The sequence below is a fragment of the Pygoscelis adeliae genome, unplaced genomic scaffold, assembly GCF_000699105.1.
Source record: "Pygoscelis adeliae isolate BGI_AS28 unplaced genomic scaffold, ASM69910v1 Scaffold4, whole genome shotgun sequence".
NCBI lineage: Eukaryota > Metazoa > Chordata > Aves > Sphenisciformes > Spheniscidae > Pygoscelis > Pygoscelis adeliae.
The window spans coordinates 2,470,466-2,490,162 of record NW_008824986.1 but is presented as its reverse complement, the minus strand read 5'-3'; the positions used below and the strand labels follow the sequence as shown (position 1 = coordinate 2,490,162).

At 38.1% G+C, this 19,697-nt stretch overlaps 2 protein-coding genes across 2 annotated transcripts in view; one reads left to right on the top strand and one right to left on the bottom strand.

Annotated features, from left to right (window-relative positions):
• The window catches only part of CTNNA3 (catenin (cadherin-associated protein), alpha 3), a 561,928-nt gene that overhangs the window by 302,246 nt on the left and 239,985 nt on the right, over positions 1-19,697 (bottom strand). The window lies entirely within an intron of this gene.
• The window catches only part of LRRTM3 (leucine rich repeat transmembrane neuronal 3), a 92,107-nt gene continuing 74,401 nt past the window's right edge, over positions 1,992-19,697 (top strand). The window contains exons 1-2 of the mRNA XM_009325825.1: positions 1,992-2,257; positions 2,576-4,107. Coding sequence (XP_009324100.1) covers positions 2,254-2,257; positions 2,576-4,107 — 1,536 coding nt within the window. The 5' untranslated portion in view covers positions 1,992-2,253. The remainder of the gene's footprint in view (positions 2,258-2,575; positions 4,108-19,697) is intronic.

Here is a 19,697-nt window from a genome sequence, read left to right as displayed (position 1 = left end):
AGTTCCAAGAGGCAAATTGGCTTACCGAAAGTCTGAATTGTCTTCTGAAGCTGCCAATCCTGCTCCATCGAGTACAGAGAGCCCCCAAGGCAGTGACGGAAAACCTATAACAGGCACACCAGGACTGGCACGTGACACTCCTGTCAGCAGAACAGATTCCCAGACTATCACAGTTCCCAGTGCAGTCTGCAGTTTGTCGCTGGCTCCTCAACCCTACAGATCAGATTTAAGAGGCAGAAACAAGCTGTAGTAGAGAATGGGAGATGGTGATGGTGACAGAGATTAATGGAGAAATTAACCCTTTCCCTCTCCACAAATGTGCCCCAAAGGGGAGAATTTTCACAGGATGTGCCTTGATGCAGGTATGTATTTCGGATTCCTGACATGAAAGATGTTCATAATTGTTAGCCAGGGGCGACTATGCTCCTAATTTAGGCACTATAGATAGGTGCAGTAATACTAGTGGGGTTACACTAAGCCTGAAGTCATTCACAAAGTATTAGGCAATGTTGGCATTTGAATGCGTGGAAAATTCCAGGTTTCACCTCATTTTAAGTTCTTCTATGCTCACAGCAGTGAATAATAAGGGAAAAGTCAAAGCACATTATTCCAAGGGATAAGGATTCTGCCTCAGAAAGAAAAAGCAGTTCTCAGAGCTGTCTGGTTGCATTCGAGAGACTGTAATCTGTACTCCTCTTTCAACGAGCAGCACACTTCTCTTCAGCCTCTAGCCTATTCTTGCACCACAAAAAGCCATGATTTTACACTTCCCCACCATCATCTCTGATCACATATTTCTTGGTGAAGGAAGACTGCCAGTGTGGTGCATTTGCTGTAATGCCATCTTACCTTTGCTCTTGCCCAGGTAAAAGGATGTGTCCTTTCTCTACAGCACGCAGGAAAGAAGAGAAGAGTAAGGAAAGTGAAAAAGGCTCTTTAGGTGATACATAAGGACTGCCCAGAGTCACACATCTAAAAAACCTCTGCATATTGTACCTTCACATAAAATCCTGCCCATGTCATAAGTTACAGTAAAAACAATTCACCTGATTAAGGTACTACACCAAGCTGCTTAGTCCCTATCTTGTAAAGGTTACGGAAGCCTGTGTTTGAAGCGTTAGTGTTATGGAACGAAGTGACAGCAAGTTGGGAAATAAATGAGCACAATACTCTCTTCTAACCTTCTGGCACTGTGCCTTTTAACAGAGAAGAAAAAAACAAAAAGGCAAAATGTCAGCTCCAAAACATTTTTCATGTTGTAAAATATAGTGTCCCCACTGAAACGCTTGATAAGAGACACACTGAGGGGGCTGGCACTTCACTAAAAAATAGTGAGTTATTGCAAAAAGGTCATGTGAACACGTCTAATGCAGTAAGGAAAAAAACCCAAAAAACCTTAGGACCGAAAATTTGTATCTATGTCCTACAAATGTCATGTTAGCCCTTCAGACAAAAGTCTCAGCAGCGCATGCTGAGCTATTAAGTTCAAGGATGCAAAACAGCTTTCACAAACAGCAAAAGAGACTAAGAGGATTTGGCTATTTCAGCACACCTCACTAGTTTACATCGAAGCTGACCATTTTGCTCCTATTAGTCACTCAGAACAATCACTCTTTTCCCAGCAGAGCTTACTCATTTGCAAGATAAAAGGAAGACATTTCTGCACATGCCCATAATATTCTTCACCACTGGGGGCAGCTTTACATAAGACTGCATTCACCGAAACCAAAGCAACAGTCGGACGGAGCTTTCAGAATGACAGTACGCAGAAGTGAGCAGAGCTTGTTCATTGTACGGGCTTATTCTACCTTCTATGCTACAAAGCAGCTTCCTAGCCGGATCGGGTACTAAGTAAGGGAACTGCTGTGCTATGGAATACAGATGTGTGAATTCAGATAGCTAAATGGTGCTTGGAGGAAGCTAACATGCTTTCCTATAAAGAGAAATTTTAAAAGCCAGGTTCCTAACTATAAAGATGCAAAACCGTAATATCCATGAAGATCCTATTACCTAGGAAGAATTTGACATTTTGCTGCGAATGCTGTGTTGGGATTGATTTATTCTTGGAGTGTTCTGCATGGCTGGCAAAGAATAATGTTCCAAAATCGGTCCATCTCCCAAGGGGTCCAATTTTTCTTCCTGGGTGTCAGCGAGCCCTGACTCACTACAGTGCAGCTGACAGGGGCTGCCATGCTTGTGGCACACTAAGCAAAAAACAAAAGACCTAAGGACGACCTTTGAACAACACAAAGGATGGGTATGTTTTTCATGTTATTCTTTTAATGTATAGTTCATAGCCACTGCATAGCCTGTGTTTTAATTACTCCATAGACTTACCTTAATGTGATTTGTTATTACAGTTAAATTCCTTAGGGATTACACCTTTTACCCAACTGTTTTTCAGTATTTATATAAAAGCATTCTTTAAAAAAATCTGAGTAAAGAAAACAATGTGAAAGTAGTTGAGTCAAGCTAGGGATTTTTAAATGATTGTTGAAATAAAAGATTTTAGTATGATTGAAAGAAATGACTGATGTGTGGGGGGATAACTTTTCTAAGTTGTTTTTATTTCCAGGTTTCAATGTAATTAGGCTACTGAGCGGATCAGCTGTAGCTCTGGTAATAGCCCCTACTGTATTACTGACAATGCTTTCTTCTGCTGAACGAGGATGCCCTAAGGGCTGTAGGTGTGAAGGCAAAATGGTATATTGTGAATCTCAGAAATTGCAGGAGATTCCCTCAAGTATATCAGCTGGTTGTTTAGGTTTGTCCCTTCGATATAACAGCCTCCAAAAACTAAAATACAATCAATTTAAAGGTCTTAATCAACTCACCTGGCTCTATTTAGACCATAACCACATCAGCAATATTGACGAAAATGCTTTCAATGGAATACGCAGACTAAAAGAGTTGATCTTGAGTTCCAACAGAATCTCCTATTTTCTTAATAATACCTTCAGACCTGTGACAAATCTCCGGAATTTGGATCTGTCATACAATCAGCTGCAGTCTCTGGGATCTGAACAGTTCAGGGGCTTAAGGAAGCTGCTGAGTTTACATTTGCGGTCCAATTCCCTAAGAACCATCCCTGTTCGAATATTTCAAGATTGTAGGAACCTTGAACTGTTGGACCTGGGTTATAATCGCATCCGAAGTTTAGCAAGGAATGTCTTTGCAGGCATGATCAGACTGAAAGAGCTTCATCTGGAGCACAATCAATTTTCTAAGCTCAACCTGGCACTTTTTCCAAGGCTAGTCAGCCTTCAAAACCTTTATTTACAGTGGAATAAAATCAGTGTGATAGGACAAACTATGTCCTGGACCTGGAGCTCATTACAAAGACTTGATTTATCTGGCAATGAAATAGAAGCTTTCAGTGGACCTAGTGTTTTTCAGTGTGTGCCCAATTTACAGCGCCTCAACCTGGATTCAAACAAGCTCACATTTATTGGTCAAGAAATTTTGGATTCTTGGATATCCCTCAATGACATCAGCCTTGCCGGGAATATATGGGAATGCAGCAGAAACATTTGCTCTCTGGTAAACTGGCTTAAAAGTTTTAAAGGGCTGAGGGAAAATACAATTATTTGTGCCAGCCCCAAAGAGCTGCAAGGGGTGAATGTTATTGATGCAGTGAAAAACTACAGCATCTGTAGCAAAAGTACCACGGAAAGGTTTGAATTAGCACGAGCTCTCCCAAAGCCAACGTTTAAACCAAAACTCACCAGGCCTAAACATGACAGCAAGCCCCCTCTGCCCCCAACTATTGGAGCCACTGAATCAAGCTCTGAACCTGAGCACGACACAGAACACATCTCCTTCCATAAAATCATAGCAGGCAGCGTGGCCCTTTTCTTGTCTGTGCTTGTGATCCTGCTGGTAATCTATGTGTCATGGAAGCGTTACCCAGCCAGTATGAAGCAGCTGCAGCAGCGCTCTCTCATGCGAAGGCACAGGAAAAAGAAAAGACAGTCACTGAAGCAAATGACTCCAAGCACACAGGAATTTTATGTAGATTACAAACCTACCAACACTGAAACCAGTGAGATGCTGCTGAATGGAACAGGACCCTGCACGTATAACAAATCAGGCTCCAGGGAATGTGAGGTATGAACCATTGTGATAAAAGAGCTTTTAAAAGCTGGGAAATAGTGGTGCTTTATTGAACTCTAGGGACTATAAAGGGAACGTTTTTCTCACTTTTCTGGCACAGCTCTTCCATGTCACTTTTTTGTACATTCATAATACTGGTCATTTTACTCTCATACATAATCAACTCATTGAAATTTAAATACCACAATCAATGTGAAGCCTGAGCTCTGGTTTAATACAATACCTATTGTACAAACCCTCTACTGATTTCATTAAAGTCTCTCTTGTTTTTAAATAGAAAATTTCTTTCATAAGTAATCCACTGCACCTGCAGCGACTGTGCCTCTGTTTAGGGAGAAAAATGACAACAATGAAAAAAAAAACCAAAAAACAAACTCGGCTTCCTCCACCCCCCTCCCCCCCAGCCCCAGCCCTTGCTCTGAAACTCACTTTTTGAACCAAGAACAAACTAAAGACCTGGGTACTGTAGCATCATAGGAATTCTGAGTTGTCTGAGGAGAGAGATGGTGCAGGAACAGCTGTGAAAGAATGCCTGATTTCTCCCCAACACAAGATATAATAAAAAGCCAGTGGGGAGTTAAAGCACTGTCTTAGGACATGAGGTATCACACCAAAAGCAAAGCAGAGGAAAATCTAGGCTTAATAAAAATTTTAAAATAAAAATGTACAATGGGATTTACTTTGCTGCATTATAATACACTGTTTCTAGGGCTGATAACTATTAATTGAAACCTGTTTATGTGACTTCATACAAAAGGTGCCAGTGTTTATCCCCTACATCCAGTTGCCTTTCAGAAAGTAGTCAAAAGGCATTCATTAAATGAGGAGCAGAAATTCCTTATTGATGCAATTAGAGGAACTCAAATGTGCAGCAGCAAAAGCAAGACCACTTCCTGCACACATTTGTTTCAGTGCTCATTAGAAATTCTCTTTTCAAGACTGTCAAAGACATTAATGTAGCTGAGGAAACCATTAAATCTGTCATTTTCTTCTATTTCTTTTTATTTGCTGGGCTGGGCTTCTTAGGGTTTTGTGATGTGTTTTGCACACTGTCCCTCTAATAACTAAATAAAGCTTCACTACTTACAAAGCCAAACAGTGTATATTTTAGAAATACTACAACTGCAAAGAGCTGTCAGAGAAAATTGGTTACTCACTGATCTGAGAAGAGTGCATCCAAAAATCCTTAAAGAAATCAGTGACAAATTATTTTTCTCCTTAGCAGAACCCTAATGACATTACAAGAATTCACAGATATTAATTTTTAATGTGTAGACATTCATCAGTAGTTCTGGACAAAATACAGATTTGTAACCCAGCTACTCCCTGCCCTCCCTCTCCCAAAGTCATGTATTTTTGTTGGTTGCAGAAGAACATAACATCCCCCATATTTTCAAATAAATCATACCTCCTATTCTGATTATCAGGAAGCGGGGGAGGGGGGTGTTCATTCTTGAAATAATACAGCAACACTTATATAGAAGCAAGTAAGTAATTTAATTATCTCTATCTTGTAACTTGATTTGGCTTAGTAAACTGCACATCTTCAATCACTTGGGAGGGAATGTTTCTACAAAGCAGTTTCACTGCAGCAGATTAGAAAAAGCAAAACCTTAGCAAAACGTTCTCCGAATTTTTACTGCAAAAAAACTAATCACAGCCAAACACCTTAAAATATGCTAGATACAATGCAAACAAATCTAGAAAGCATCTCGTAAAAAGAACTAATACACTTGAAGCGTTTTTGTTTTGGTTTGTTTTTTTCATATAATGAAACCATTCTCATTTTCAAGGACCGTAGTGAGGAAATAGCTGAGTAGAAGCTTGAGACTATACTGAACCCTGCAACACTGAGACCCCGTTTTACTGAGTACAAAGAGGATCCCACACAATTAATAATGCAAGTGCTTGAGATGCTTTAGCAGCACTGAGCAGACTGTGATTTTTAACCTGAGTTGTACCTTGAAAGTTGCTATTAAAAAGTCAATACACATTGAGTTATCTTAGCTATTATGGGATTCAGTTTTCTACCAGCAGGTCTTGGTTATCTCTGTACTGAAGGATGAGAGTTTGCTGTAAACTTCATGTTAAGAATCATCTCTGTACTTCTACAGGCTTTAGCGTCTGCAGTGGTGACTAATATGAGGCACAGCCAAAACAAGAAAGATTTGGCCCAAAACATACAGACATTCATATATACATACACACACACACGTGTGTGTGTGTGTATGTATATAAAAAATACATATAAAAATAAAAGAAAATTTTGCTATTTAGTTTTGGGAGTGCTAACTGCAATCAGAAAATTTCATACTATTAATTTAGAATTTTTGCTATTTGAAAATATTCAATACATCTTCTAAAACTTCTTAATGGACTGTGATTGTCAATGAGTTTTATATAACCGAGTTTGAATTTATACGGTTCCTTTTGTTTCTTTAATGCCTTGTTCTAACCATAACAATACTCAGAAAGAACCAATCCATAAACTCCTACAGAAAGTAATACCTGTAAAATTATCACTAGCTCCCTTTGAAAAATATTTAATTATGGGCGTGAAAAACAAAATAAGGCCAGTGTGCCATTAATCACAGATGGATAACAAAAATAATGAAAATCCAGCATGTCCATATTTAAGCACAGACATGCTCAGATCAACTAATTCATTTATTGCCTGAAAAAATACAGATTCACTTTTCATGAATTTCCAAACGCATACCAAACACAAATGAATGTGCAATTGCTGCTATAGTCATTGATAATGAAACCATTGTCTGATTACACAAAATAAGATGCACAGTTTAACTCTTTGAACCTTCTTGCACAGCCTGAGGCCTGCAAACTGAGTTGTTAAATCCCTCTCTATTGGCTATGGCTTAGAAAACATTTTAAACCAGCTTCACAGCATATTAAAACACATTACAAAACCCATTATTTCATCTGTGCAAAGACTATATGAACTAAGCTAAACTTAGTCGCACCACTGTCAAATAAAACACTGTAGAAGTGACTTGTTTTGGGTGGCTAGGCCACCAGAGTCACAAATTCTAATAATCTCATAGGAAACGACCTGGTCTTAGCTGAGCAACTTTCAGTCCCTCTGAAAGGCTGCCCCTTTCCTGAATACAAATAAAGTGTTTAAAGCCTCAAAGATTCCAGAGAAGAAATTTCTCCTTTGCTTCTTTCCAGTTTGGGCAGCAGATATCTAGAATTCTGATCCCACTTTGTCTTGGGTTTTGGATATTTTGGTGCCAGTCTCTCACAAAACTGTTAAAACCTTGCTGGGGTGATGCTGAGGAATCTTCAGAGGATGTGCAACAGCTATGATGGCTCTTACAAATCCCTATGCCTTCATACAAGTATTTTAGGCACCAACTAGAGGAAGGAGATGTGATTGAGTGCCTCTAATGAGCTGGCTGTCCCTTAATGGATCTCATGCTGCCTACATATTCCAAATTTAGGAGAGCAACAATGCATTCTGAAGGTGTCCGGGTTTTGTTTTGTTGTGGTTTTGTGTTTTTTTTAATCAACTTCTATTCCTTTTCCTGAGTCGTATATGGTGTTCTGGAGCTACCACTCGAAGACCAGGGCTTTTCAAGCCACAAAGTGCAGTACTCTTACATGCCCGTTTTCATTTTCATTGGTTTTGCAGCCTACATTGATTTAAACAATGTTGAGACAAATGTTATGTGGAATCACCAAACAAGACTGTTTCATTTTATTGTAGCACACCAAAAATCTTAAAAGAAGTCAGGACTTCCTCTCCTACCCACTGTACAAACACCATCCAACAATCTCTTACATTAAATGTTTACAAGGGATGTTGAGAAGACAGACAGAAGATGGCAAATAAACATGACAGATTTGAGGTAATTTGCTCAAGATCACACACCAGTTGAGTACTGGGAATATAATCCAGTCTCCTCACACCAAGACATCCTCCTAGCCAGTGGACTACTTGGCCTCTTAACCAAATGACCTAGCTCCTAGAATATTCAAGTGGTATTTCAGAATAATAAGCCACACAGAATGCACATGTTTGGAAAAAGAAAATAACTAATGTACTAAGCAAATTTAAGGAGACTGGTAACGTTCATTCACTGTGTTGAGATTACCTCCAGCAATTGCAGAGTAAGAGAATAATAATGAGAACAAGTGGCTTGAGTATAATGAATGCAAGCTTCTCTGCTGGCTGGTAGGTTTTCATTACTCACTATCTGCACTTACACAGTCGTCACACCTTAAGGTTTGGCAATGCTCTTTTTTTTATTATTATGAAATAGTGAACCTTGATGTAAAATTCAATTGCAAGATGAACATAAATGTACAATATTCTTGCAAACACAATTCGAAATTTTCAGTTTGCTGCAAGCTAATGGTCTTTGCTGTCAGCCACTCTAGATAAATATTCTCTTAAATGAATTTGTGTGGAGCAATAGTGACATCCAGCGGGTAGTTAGCTTAATCACAGGTATCTATTGTCTATATCAATTCACATACAGATGTATTTGGCTTTTTACTTTGTATTCTTCTGTATCACATGATAATAGCATCAAATCCTTTCAGCATACTAAGTATTCAACTGTATTTTAACTTCAACTCTGTGTATAGGAGTCATAACCTGAATGTAGTGAATGAGTGGAGAAAATAAGAGTAGATGAATGCTAGCAAGAAATGGTCTATCCAGTGTGTAAGTCACTACTGTCAGTAAAAGGCAAGAAGCAAGCAAGGACAGGAGCTGTAACAAATTCGTGGCCATTGATTTAGAACTTATTACTTATAAAACACCACTAAGTGACTTAAAATAAACTCAGACAACAAACAACTCATTCAACTCCCTAACAGCAGAAGATTAAAAAAAAAAAAAAATTTAGTTTATTTTTACAATAATGAGAGAAAGATACTATTAAACATAAAAAAGAAGGGCACTCACCACCTGGGAACAAGTCAAAGTAACAGCTTCATCTCGAAAACACACAATGTACAAAAGGGACAGAAGCAAATGACGAAAGATGAAATTCACAAGCAATAATAAAGCCGAACAACAGGAAACTCACCAGTGACATGAATATGCAGCATATTTGCTTGGGCAGAGGTAGCTTCCAGCAAACCTCTGGTATGTTTTGCAGCAACTACTTTAGGCCTCAGAATAACTCTATGCCAGTGTTACTGGCAGTAATTTTAAACAACAGTGAATGACATAAGCCAATGAAATCAGGGTTATAGCTCTGTTGATAACAGACAGATTTCATTTCCCTTAAGAAGATGCACAAGAACTCACTTCACTCCACATTGAATGAAATACAGTCGTATTTCTAACTTTTTATGTACTTAGGTGTGTTTGGAGGTCACCTACCAGTCCATGACATGTAGCCTTGATTTTTATTCCTAGCTAGGCTTTCTAGAATGGGTATTATCACAGTGGTACAGTATAGGATTTTGATGTGATCCCCAGGATTATAGCCAAACTATTTCTTGGCATAATGGTGAATGGAACACAGTAGGGTGCAAAATTATCAAAAAGTGACTGTGTTCAACAGCTATGAACAGATCGCCAAGGAGACTGTAAAGTAATAAAAAGTTTATTCAAGACACTCTGGGATGGCTAGCTGTGAGTTGATGGCCAACGTTTTACCTACCAGAGAAACTGCAAATCTCATTTAGGATGAGTACAAACATCGTAAAAGCAATAATGAAAAAAAATTTGCAAGTAGTAGGCAGTATCTTTTATTTGACCAACGCATCATAGAAATCATATCTCCCTACAATTCTTGTCTTGCTTGTATTGTTAGACTATCATGACCACAGCATTAGCATTCTAATGTAAGAATGAGTATTGTTTACTGAGAAGGGACAAAAGGGCAGTTAATCCCTATTTATTAACTTTTTCTTTCTAAACAGTTTAATGAAACTTACTGAAGTTATTAAGGGAAATATTTTATATTCATATGAAAAAAATCACAAGTTTAAGATTCTTCATTACTGAAATCAATCAAACTCTTTAACAAAACAAAATATTTCATTCTTTACTTACAGTTTCTTACTGTTTCTCACAAACTCTTTCGCTTGCCAAGAAGAAACTGAATGACTAGAGATGTAATCTTGAAAGAGTTCTCCAAAAAGCCCTCAAATGTATCTTCTTAACCACTAAAACCATTCCCTTCCTATGTTCCTGTGCGACCAATACATTGACTGTGTGTCACAGCTTACACTCTTGACTGAATGTTAAACTTCTATTACTTCAACATTAGCAGTAGCATTGAGATCATGTAGGACTTCATAATTACAGTTCAACCTTGCAAATTCTCGAAGTGTTTTGTGGAAGCACAGCCAGACTATGTTAATACATCATAAGGACATACGAAAATAAAACATCCTAATTACTCATCTACTTACGCTCCAAACAAGGACGTAAGTGCATTACAAGGTATATTGCTTGACTACACCATTGAGAAAATCATCTGCCCAGTTCTGTGTGCAAAACCTTTTCTTCTTCAAGCTAAAAAAACATTTAACTAGCTAGGTCTCTCAGGAACCTAATTGCTTAATACTGAAAGAAAAAAAAACTGAACACGTTGATATTGGCAGCAGCCTGCAGAAGTTGTCATCATGAACTCAGCCTTTATTAGTTATTCTCACTTGAAATCCAGCAGTACCTCCTATACTTGTCATGTATTATACCTGCACTATACCCCATAGTGTGATGTATTAACTATGTGAAAACTTTGCATTTTTATGGGCACTTCTGTTCATGTGCATAATTATACGGAGAGATGGAAAACAGAAAAAGCTCAGGAAAAGGACTGCATATGGCTTACAGTGCTAGTAAAAAGTTAGGGAAGATCACTCAGCTTTTCCAGAAGTCAAACAACTGGTTTTAAAAGAGATAAAATCACATTCTGAAGCAAAACTGGAATGTTAAAGAAATGTTTGTGCATTTCTTGGAAGTATTTTAAGCATCTATTTTTTTTAAATTGCTACTGTCTGGTTCCGGGCATCTTCAAACTTCAAACAAAAAACTTCTCTAACTTTTATTTCACACCTAACTTAATGAGAGGGAGAAAATATCTTCTCATAATGTAAGACACCTTTTTATGAAGCTGCGGGACTGAGCTGATATGCAAATAATCAAAAAATATTTCATCTTACTATTCTGTTGTTTCTTGTATGATTATTTTCAACATCTGTAGGAACGATATGATACTGCTAACTGGTAACATGTACATTACTCTAGCTGTGTACATTCTCCTGGCATTTATTTTGCACTTCATGTCAAATCATGGGTTTTATTGTTGGGTCTTCCATGTGCCGTTTATGGTCAGGAACAACTTATTGAATGTTTGAATACCAGTTCTTTAACTAGTGTCTACAATAATTGGTGCTGTAGAACTCATGGTTCTGATTTTAAATCAGGCACTTATATTTTCCACTTCCTTAAAGGCTAAAAAAACCTCACAACTCAACTTCAAAATAATGTAATGAGATTACTATCCCCTTCCTGGTTCAGCTGTAACTCAGAGCAGAAAACGTGCACAAAATGTTCAAAGGTACAAAACAAGATCTCCAGTGGAAGCTGGGCATCCTAACTGCCTTTGTAATTCTTCCCTTCGTTGCCCTCAAGATTAAAAGTAGCTGTAGATGAAGGAAACGTGAAGACTGAACATGTGTTTTGCTGGAGTGTAGATAATGAGCAATAATAATACATTAGTCATACAATCTCTGAGCCACTGAAAATACAACTGTCATAAACGGATTCCTTATTCCAAAAACAGACTTTATAATGTATATTCTAGCATTGTTTCTTGTTTGGTTTTTTTTTGTTTGTTTGTTTGTTTTAACACACGTTATGCAGAAGCATCTATTTGGCTTGTGGTAAGTTGTACAAAAGCCACAGATGATAAAAGTATAAAAAAGTGAAGACAGTTTACAGAATGCAAACTGGAGTCAAACAGAAAAACACTCTAGACTTCATCTTAATTAGTGTTTTGTTACTAATTTTTCATTTTCCTATAGATTATCCTGTTTATTTCAAAACAGACTATAGGAAAGATTTTCAAAGTTGCAAATGGGAATTTAAACACCCAGATTCCACCCACTTCTTGCAATAGTTGAGCTTTTAACCTTTGTGACAGAACATTATCTCCTCTCCCCTTCTCCCCAAGATTTGAAATTTGAACATTCTGTTTGTAAGGTCTATGAAGTGCTCTAACCAGCTTCATGAAGCTAGTCGAAAAAATTACCTTTTCGGAGACTTTGGCAAGTTTTCTTGCAAGTGAAAGGAAGCAGTTGTACCTCAATGATGTGCAGATGGTGGCAGATGTATCTTATTAACATTGGGTGGGATGCATATTGAAAAAGGGTGTATACTGTGAAATGGCCTTCTGACCTACTAATTCCTGGCACACAGTTAAAATTAACTGACCTCAGAAAAATAATTACCTATTTAAAAAACAGCTACAGATTCCGGAGTCTGGTTTTTAACCAGATGAGTATATTCCCCACGTTCCTCACTAATAACAATCATAGTAATCTTATGCAAAAATATTAAGCCAAAGTTTGAGAAAAGGATCATCTTTTCCTCTTCAAAAAAGAGTAACATCAAATAATCATTCCAGCACATCAGAGTTTTGTTAGCAGTGCACTATTACTTGTAATATAACACTTTCATATCACAGTATTATCCTTCCAGTCATCTGTAATATGAGTCATATCCTCAGAACAGTGCAGGCTTCATTCTACATTGCTTCATACCAGCCAGCTTCTCCTGAATCACACTGTACTATCCCGAATACACACGCATTGCGTACAATAGCAATTTCCAATTCAAACATGAACTTCATGTGATGCTACACCTGTGACTCACAGTGTAATATACTTACTATTCACCTTCCAGCAAAGGATCACAACAGACGGGGATAGAAACCCTTCAGTGGGAACTCCTCCTAAGGTTAATTGTACCTATCATGAACAGTCTCTGTACTTTGGGGACTAAGTGTCTAGTTTTCCCTACTTTAATTTATCCTTAACAACAGTTTCCAGGCTACACTACTGATACAAAATGTGGGCCTGCAGCAAAACCTAGCAGTATTATTATGAGCTCAGAATCTCCAATTACTAGCCAGTAACTTGCCCTGCATTAAAGAACAGATTTACTTCAAACATACATGATGCTGGACAGCATATTTCTATTCATCCCTAGTGATGCTGGCAACACAAAAATAATTTTTCATTTTTCTTAGTGAATAAGTCACAATCACAGGGAATATGGGGGGAAAACTTCTAACATTCTAAATCAGAATCCTGTATATTGAATCATAGAATCATATAGGTTGGAAAAGACCTTTAAGATCATCGAGCCCAACCGTATGCTTTGTTGCAAATGGCATTTTGACCACTGATCACCAGTCTTCCATTATGTTGGGGAAGAGAGCTGTAGGATGTGAGCACATGTCATGGGAATCTTTATACCTCCGACATTTTGCATAAGTGGCTTCCTATTTTTAAAATACGTATGCCAAAATAAAACTGTTTGCCACAGGGGAAGCAATAAACTTTGTGAAGCAGTCTGCACATAATTGCCAGTAACCAAGTTCTTTTCACTGAGAGTTTGAACTTATATCCAGTGTTTATTTTACAGCTTAAGGAAGCCTACAGTACACAGCTATGGCATCTCAACATTCTCTTACTTTTTTATTAATTTTTGCATATGACCTTTCTTAGGACAAACCTTGAAATATTTTAAAGTGAGAAGTTATTGCCTATGAGGCTGAGCAGAAGGCAATAACATTGTAGGGGAAAAAGTGACTGTGAGTGGTATGCAGTAGCCCTTAGTTTGCATGTACTAAAGTCCAGCAGTATTCATGGAGGTTTGTTTTTATGAAAGCTTAATAAAGCAGGGTAACTTAAACAATTATGCACAATCCCTTGCTATCCAAAGGATACAGGTTTGTCTACAGCCATAGCATATAATGTTAAGTTCTGACATGTAAGAAATATCTTGTAGCAGTATAAAATAATTTGAAATCATAACATAATAGATTGCATTCTCAAATCTGAAAGCATACTGTATTTGGACTGTAACAGTATCCTAAATTAAAAATGCCTATATATCAGTAATAATAATAAAATGCATTTTTCCCAAAGCCACAGAACTACCGATATGTATGCTTTGGCTTCATGTATAAACTGACATGGCAAATTCTAAATTTAACAAAGCCAATTTCTTTTAAAGCCTCATCATACTAATTACATCCATCAAGTGTGTAAAATACATTTTGTCAGCTAAGAACAGAGGACTTCAATTAAAAGTAAATCCTTATTCAGCACTCTAAGCTGTTAATGGCTCAAACTCATTAATGAGATGTTGAAAAGAAAATGCTCCTACATACAGACTCTGTAGTGAGGATTTATTACAAGTACTCATTATTTCCACCTAGTTCATGTACTTAAGAAAGTGTCCCATATATATGTCAACACTCCAATATCAACAGAAAAAGATACTAAAATAATCTTTTTTGTCTGTGAATGTGCATGTATACATATTTGGGGCTTAACAGTCATTTCCAAGAGATGACCTTCTTCCCTAACCTAGAAGGCTCCCAGAATAGCCAGTGTGGCACTCTAACCAGCTGTGATCTGCTGTTGATTCAAACTTCAAGACCCCTTCTGCGCAGAGCTTGCTGTAGCTATTTGATAACTTTTTTGCACAGTTCCAGCAGCTCATTTGAAAAAGTATTCCATATTCCCAAACCTTTCCTCAGCCACCTAGCAGCATGGCTATCCAAAACTGGTAACAAAGTTCACCTGGCAGGTACCAAAATTCTGCCTCAGAATCAAAATAGAAGAGTCTGTCTTTTAAGCTGTATGGGTGATAAGACCTTAAGTAGGGGAGAGGAAACCATCAAAATGGTATTTTAGGCTAACTGCCCAGCATTTTAATTTTTCAAATAAGTAATATGAACACTAATGGCAGACTGCACAGCATGCCTGGGCTTATAAGTTTTTGTAATGATTTTGGATAGACCCTCTATTTTAATTAATTCAGAAGAACAGTGGAAAGAGGTTTACAGAACTGCAGGTGAACTACTACAGCAGGATGGGGGGAGACATGAGATTCAGAGGAACATATCCTTATTCTCCACTTGCAAATTTCATTTCAATTTAGCAACATTAGGATTCACGAATTTTCATCCTTCTTGTAGATTGCAGGATTTTCTGTATGTGCTTATAATCTTAAGGAAGGTTATTATGGGATTTCCCAATTGCAAGACACCCCTAGATCAGGCTTACTTCTCATAGAAAGGAAAAGTATCATTATTTTGATTTCTTTTTCAGATTTCTCTCTCCCACTCCACTCCCTTTCTTTCCTCCAGTCTGGGCTCCTCTTCTTTTTTGATTATCTATTTCCCAGAAATGAAAAGAGAATCCAAGGGCTACATATAAGTGTACCAGATGCCCTTGAATTTCTACCAAGTCTACCAAGTTCTGCCCCTGCAAAGCCTTGTTTACAAACAACCTCAACTCCAACAGCAAGCAAGCTTTCAGTAACAATGAAACATTGGAGACATTTTCACAATAGTTTTAAATTACTTCCCCCAGTAGAGAAGACACATTGATTAAATAACAAGTAAACTGAGATACAGTGAAGTGATTTATGCTCAAATACTAAGAAAAAAAATTAAATAAAGTAGTTTTGACTACCTGTACCTTCGGCAGGAACCCTATCCTATCAATTTTAAGTGAAAATTAATGTAATATTCAAAAATTGTTACGCATGAGAAAACAAAAGTTATCTCAAATTATAGGCCTTGCCATAACAGCATGATTAGTTACAAAGAATTGCATTTTTTTGTATCAATGCTTTACTGGGGCACTATATGGATATGACAGACAGGATATGTCCCTACATTGCAAAAAGGAAGCAGATTTGCCTAAGGTTAATTCCACACTAGCTTAATTATTAATTAACCTCTCCCAAACGCATTTTTTAATGTACTTAAAAAGGCCTTTGCAAATAGAAGTTTTCTGTTTATCGATAGGATAGTTTTCAAGGCAGACAGCTATGCTGCAGTATATAGACAACATTTCTTCAGCTGATCTGGTTAATTAAAATGCATGGTTATAACAGGCTCTCTTAGAACTGCAGCTGAATAACCCATGATCCCTTTTTTCTCAGTACCACAGAACACTTTGCACCTATTTAATAGGGCTGTTTCAGGTTTTAATCAAAGATTTCTAATTGACACTCCGGCACAAGGAGTCTTTCCCTTTTTAAAAGATTTCAAATAAAACATTCATTTTCATAGAGATCCCTTCTGAATATCTGTAGCCTGTGCCCCTTTACCTGCACCTTCATTCAATTTAATGCTTGTTTTATATAATTGAATACTTCCTCTTCCACTTCTCTGCATCCCCAACACAAAGAAAAACCAAACACCACTATCGCATGTTCTTTCCAGCATAAATCTGTAAGTCCAATTTTGCTGAATGAATTCAGGAGAACGTATTAACAGCTTTGAAGGGGGAGGGTAACTGAGAGAACTGCAAAAGCTGATAGAAAACCCGTGCCAGGCAGAGGATGGAGCAGGATTGAAACTGGAAATCCACCTGCTATGTAGCATTTGCTAACATACTGCAATGGTGCTGCATGCTAATGTAAGTAAGAGAAAGAAAGGGATTTGCAAAGGAGTATTAACTTTGAACATGTACAGGCATTAAACTGTTTGGAAAACAGCCTGGAATAAAAGAATGCCTCAAAGTCAACCACTCAAAACTACCAGACACTTGAAAACACAGCCCCTCCCTATTTCTGTTTATACATTGTAACAATCACTGTGATTATTACAAGGCTCATTTAGTCAATAATGGTAAAACATGTGGATACCTGAAAATGAAACATCTTCAGTTCAATTTCAGTTCTGATTGTATCTGACTCAGTACCTTCATGCGTTGGACCAGTTAGTCATTCACCCAGAGCTGATGTGGATCATTTGTGACAGTACTCTTAAAATGATCCTCTAATTCAAACCTCTATCTCAAGACCTGTAGTCAAATACCTTGATTGGGTTGACCTATGTATCTTTTCCAAGGAGTTCTGGAAATCTTCAGTAAGTTGATGAACTTCTGTATCCTTCACAGAAAGATTATATATTAGGTCTCATCTGCTTTACATTCAGCTGTCCAAAGAGCCTACCAAAAGTGACTGAAAAGAAGTTGTTCTCTAAGGCATATTTTCCTTTCTAATGGGGAAACTCAAGTAGCCCTCCAGGGTGCAGCCTGCAAAAGGGCCCCTTATTGGCAAAACCATACTGAATGGGTGTTTAGGGCGGTCCAATTACCTTTACATTCTTCTTATGCCACTGAAGCAACATAGATCAGTGAAGAATCACTGCACATACCTCTTCCGCTGGTTTCATTCTGTTTAAGAGGGGTTTTTTTTAATGGGCAAAACAGTACACTTTCCAGGGTCTTCAACAGTAGCATTGGCTTTCTCAGGTTAACTGTCAGGTCAGGTGTGTTATTTTTTAGGAAGTGCTGTTTTGCTTGACAGTAGTAACACTGGCTATAAGAAGAATGATATATAACAGCAATAGCCTTATGCTTTCCTATTCTATTAACATTCCAGAAATCAAAGCTTGCAGAGCCTGTGGGAAAGAAGCCAGTGACCATTAACCTTCACTTTATTTTAAGCTTTTATAATTTTAGGAGTTTAATTTCAGGCTTGCAGCCTTCAGGCTGCAGAGTTGAAAGTGAAGTAAAATACAGCAAAGAAGCAAATGTGGGGCACAAGTTAAAAAAGCTCTTTTCCTGAGACCCCTGGTCATCTCCCCCAGCCCTAATGCAAAATTTATTTCAAGGCATTTAACATATTTTTCCCGACTTGGAGTAATGTGGCAGAGTTTTGATTTCAAATAGATGAGGGAGAGATATTTTCAAATCTTCACTAAGAATCCTGTGAAATTTCCACTAACTATGCACCACAGATGCTATCTGCTTTTTAACAAAGAAATGCCTCCTGGTTTGATAGTGGCCAGGTCAGTAAGTCCCCAGACTTCCCTGAGAAGTCATGTTGAGTAGGCAACACCTGACTATCTTTCAAACCCTGAATTTCTTGTCAGTGGACTGGATGAATCAGGGCTGGAGGGATGGCTAGGACAGCATACTCTTCATTTTTGCCATCCATATGAATCCAGCAGAAAACTCTACTGCTGTTAAAAAGCATGAAATCACTCTTGTACCCTCATTCTCTCCTTTTGTTCAACTCAGATTGGTCCACTGGAACTCAAGACAAGAGCTTTCCAAAGGATAAGTGTCCCACAAAACTCAAAGGAAGACAGAGCTTATTAAGAATGCACTGGCACAAGGACTTTGTGGGTATGGTTACCATAAAGCCACAAGGGTGTTTCAGAAAGTTTAACCTTCATAACTAATTCATACATCAAAGCATTGCAAAAGTTTAGCTGAATTTTACAGGACTGTCATATGCTGCAGTTTGTAAATCAGAGGTATGAAAGTAGGACAGTGGTATCATGCTAACAAAAGGCCTTCGCATTTAACAATTTCCTCACTAAATAAGTATGTCTTGTGATGGCTGTGACAAATCCACTCTTCTCAGTATCAGCTTTTCAGCACAGCCATTGAGAGAGGGAAGGAGACAGGGAAAAGAAACCTAACATGCCCCTTTCCCTTCTCAGCACAACGTGTAGCAGTTGAAGTGTGCCCTTTCCATAGCATCCACACACTTCTGTACAGCATGAGGACCGGGCTGGAGAAGCTGAAACATTATGCTACTGTTGTTGAGGGATAGACCCAGAAATCACGAATGGCCTATGCTTTACATAGATTTTCACAGACATGCGTTACGTTAATGCAACATGCAATGTTATTCCTGTTGAAATTACAGTCCCTTATTAAATGTACAGAATCATTTGGTCTAAGAGTTAGAAAACTCATGATGACTATACAAGGTGCAAGGGAAGTCAGCACTAACAGGGAAAGGATGACTTCATCATAAACAGCCCTTTTTGCATTATATTTTTCAAAGGCTTGATTGATTAAATAATATTCATTGGCTCCTATTACACACAAAAGCTGTAGAAGAGGGCAAGCAGGCCAATCTGTTCAGTGGAAAGGAAGATGGCACCATTGATTCTTCATGCCTCCTAGAAATCAGGTTCAGGGGGTTCAGGCCATCTTGACCTATAGGTGAAAAACAGCTGATAATACCCTTTACGTCATGTCCCAGATCCTCCTCAGGGAGAAGAACCTGGAGCCACCACACACTGTAAAAAGGGTTGTGGTTTTGTTTCTGAGTTTTACAGGCTGATGGCTTTCAGTAATGGATTCTGTAAATCTTTTATATCACTGTATTTCCTGTGTTTAATACTCCAGGTGGGAAGGTCTGGCAACAGATGCAGGCAATGTTCTGACACGCTGCAGCATGCTGCTGCAGAGGAGTCAGGCTACTGCCCACCAGCCCCCAATTCCTCCTAACCAAAGGAGGCCACAAAACACCACATTATTTTCACTTTTCCAAGTCAAGTCAGTCCCCCAGTGAGCCAAATATCTGTTGTGATCTTTGTCTG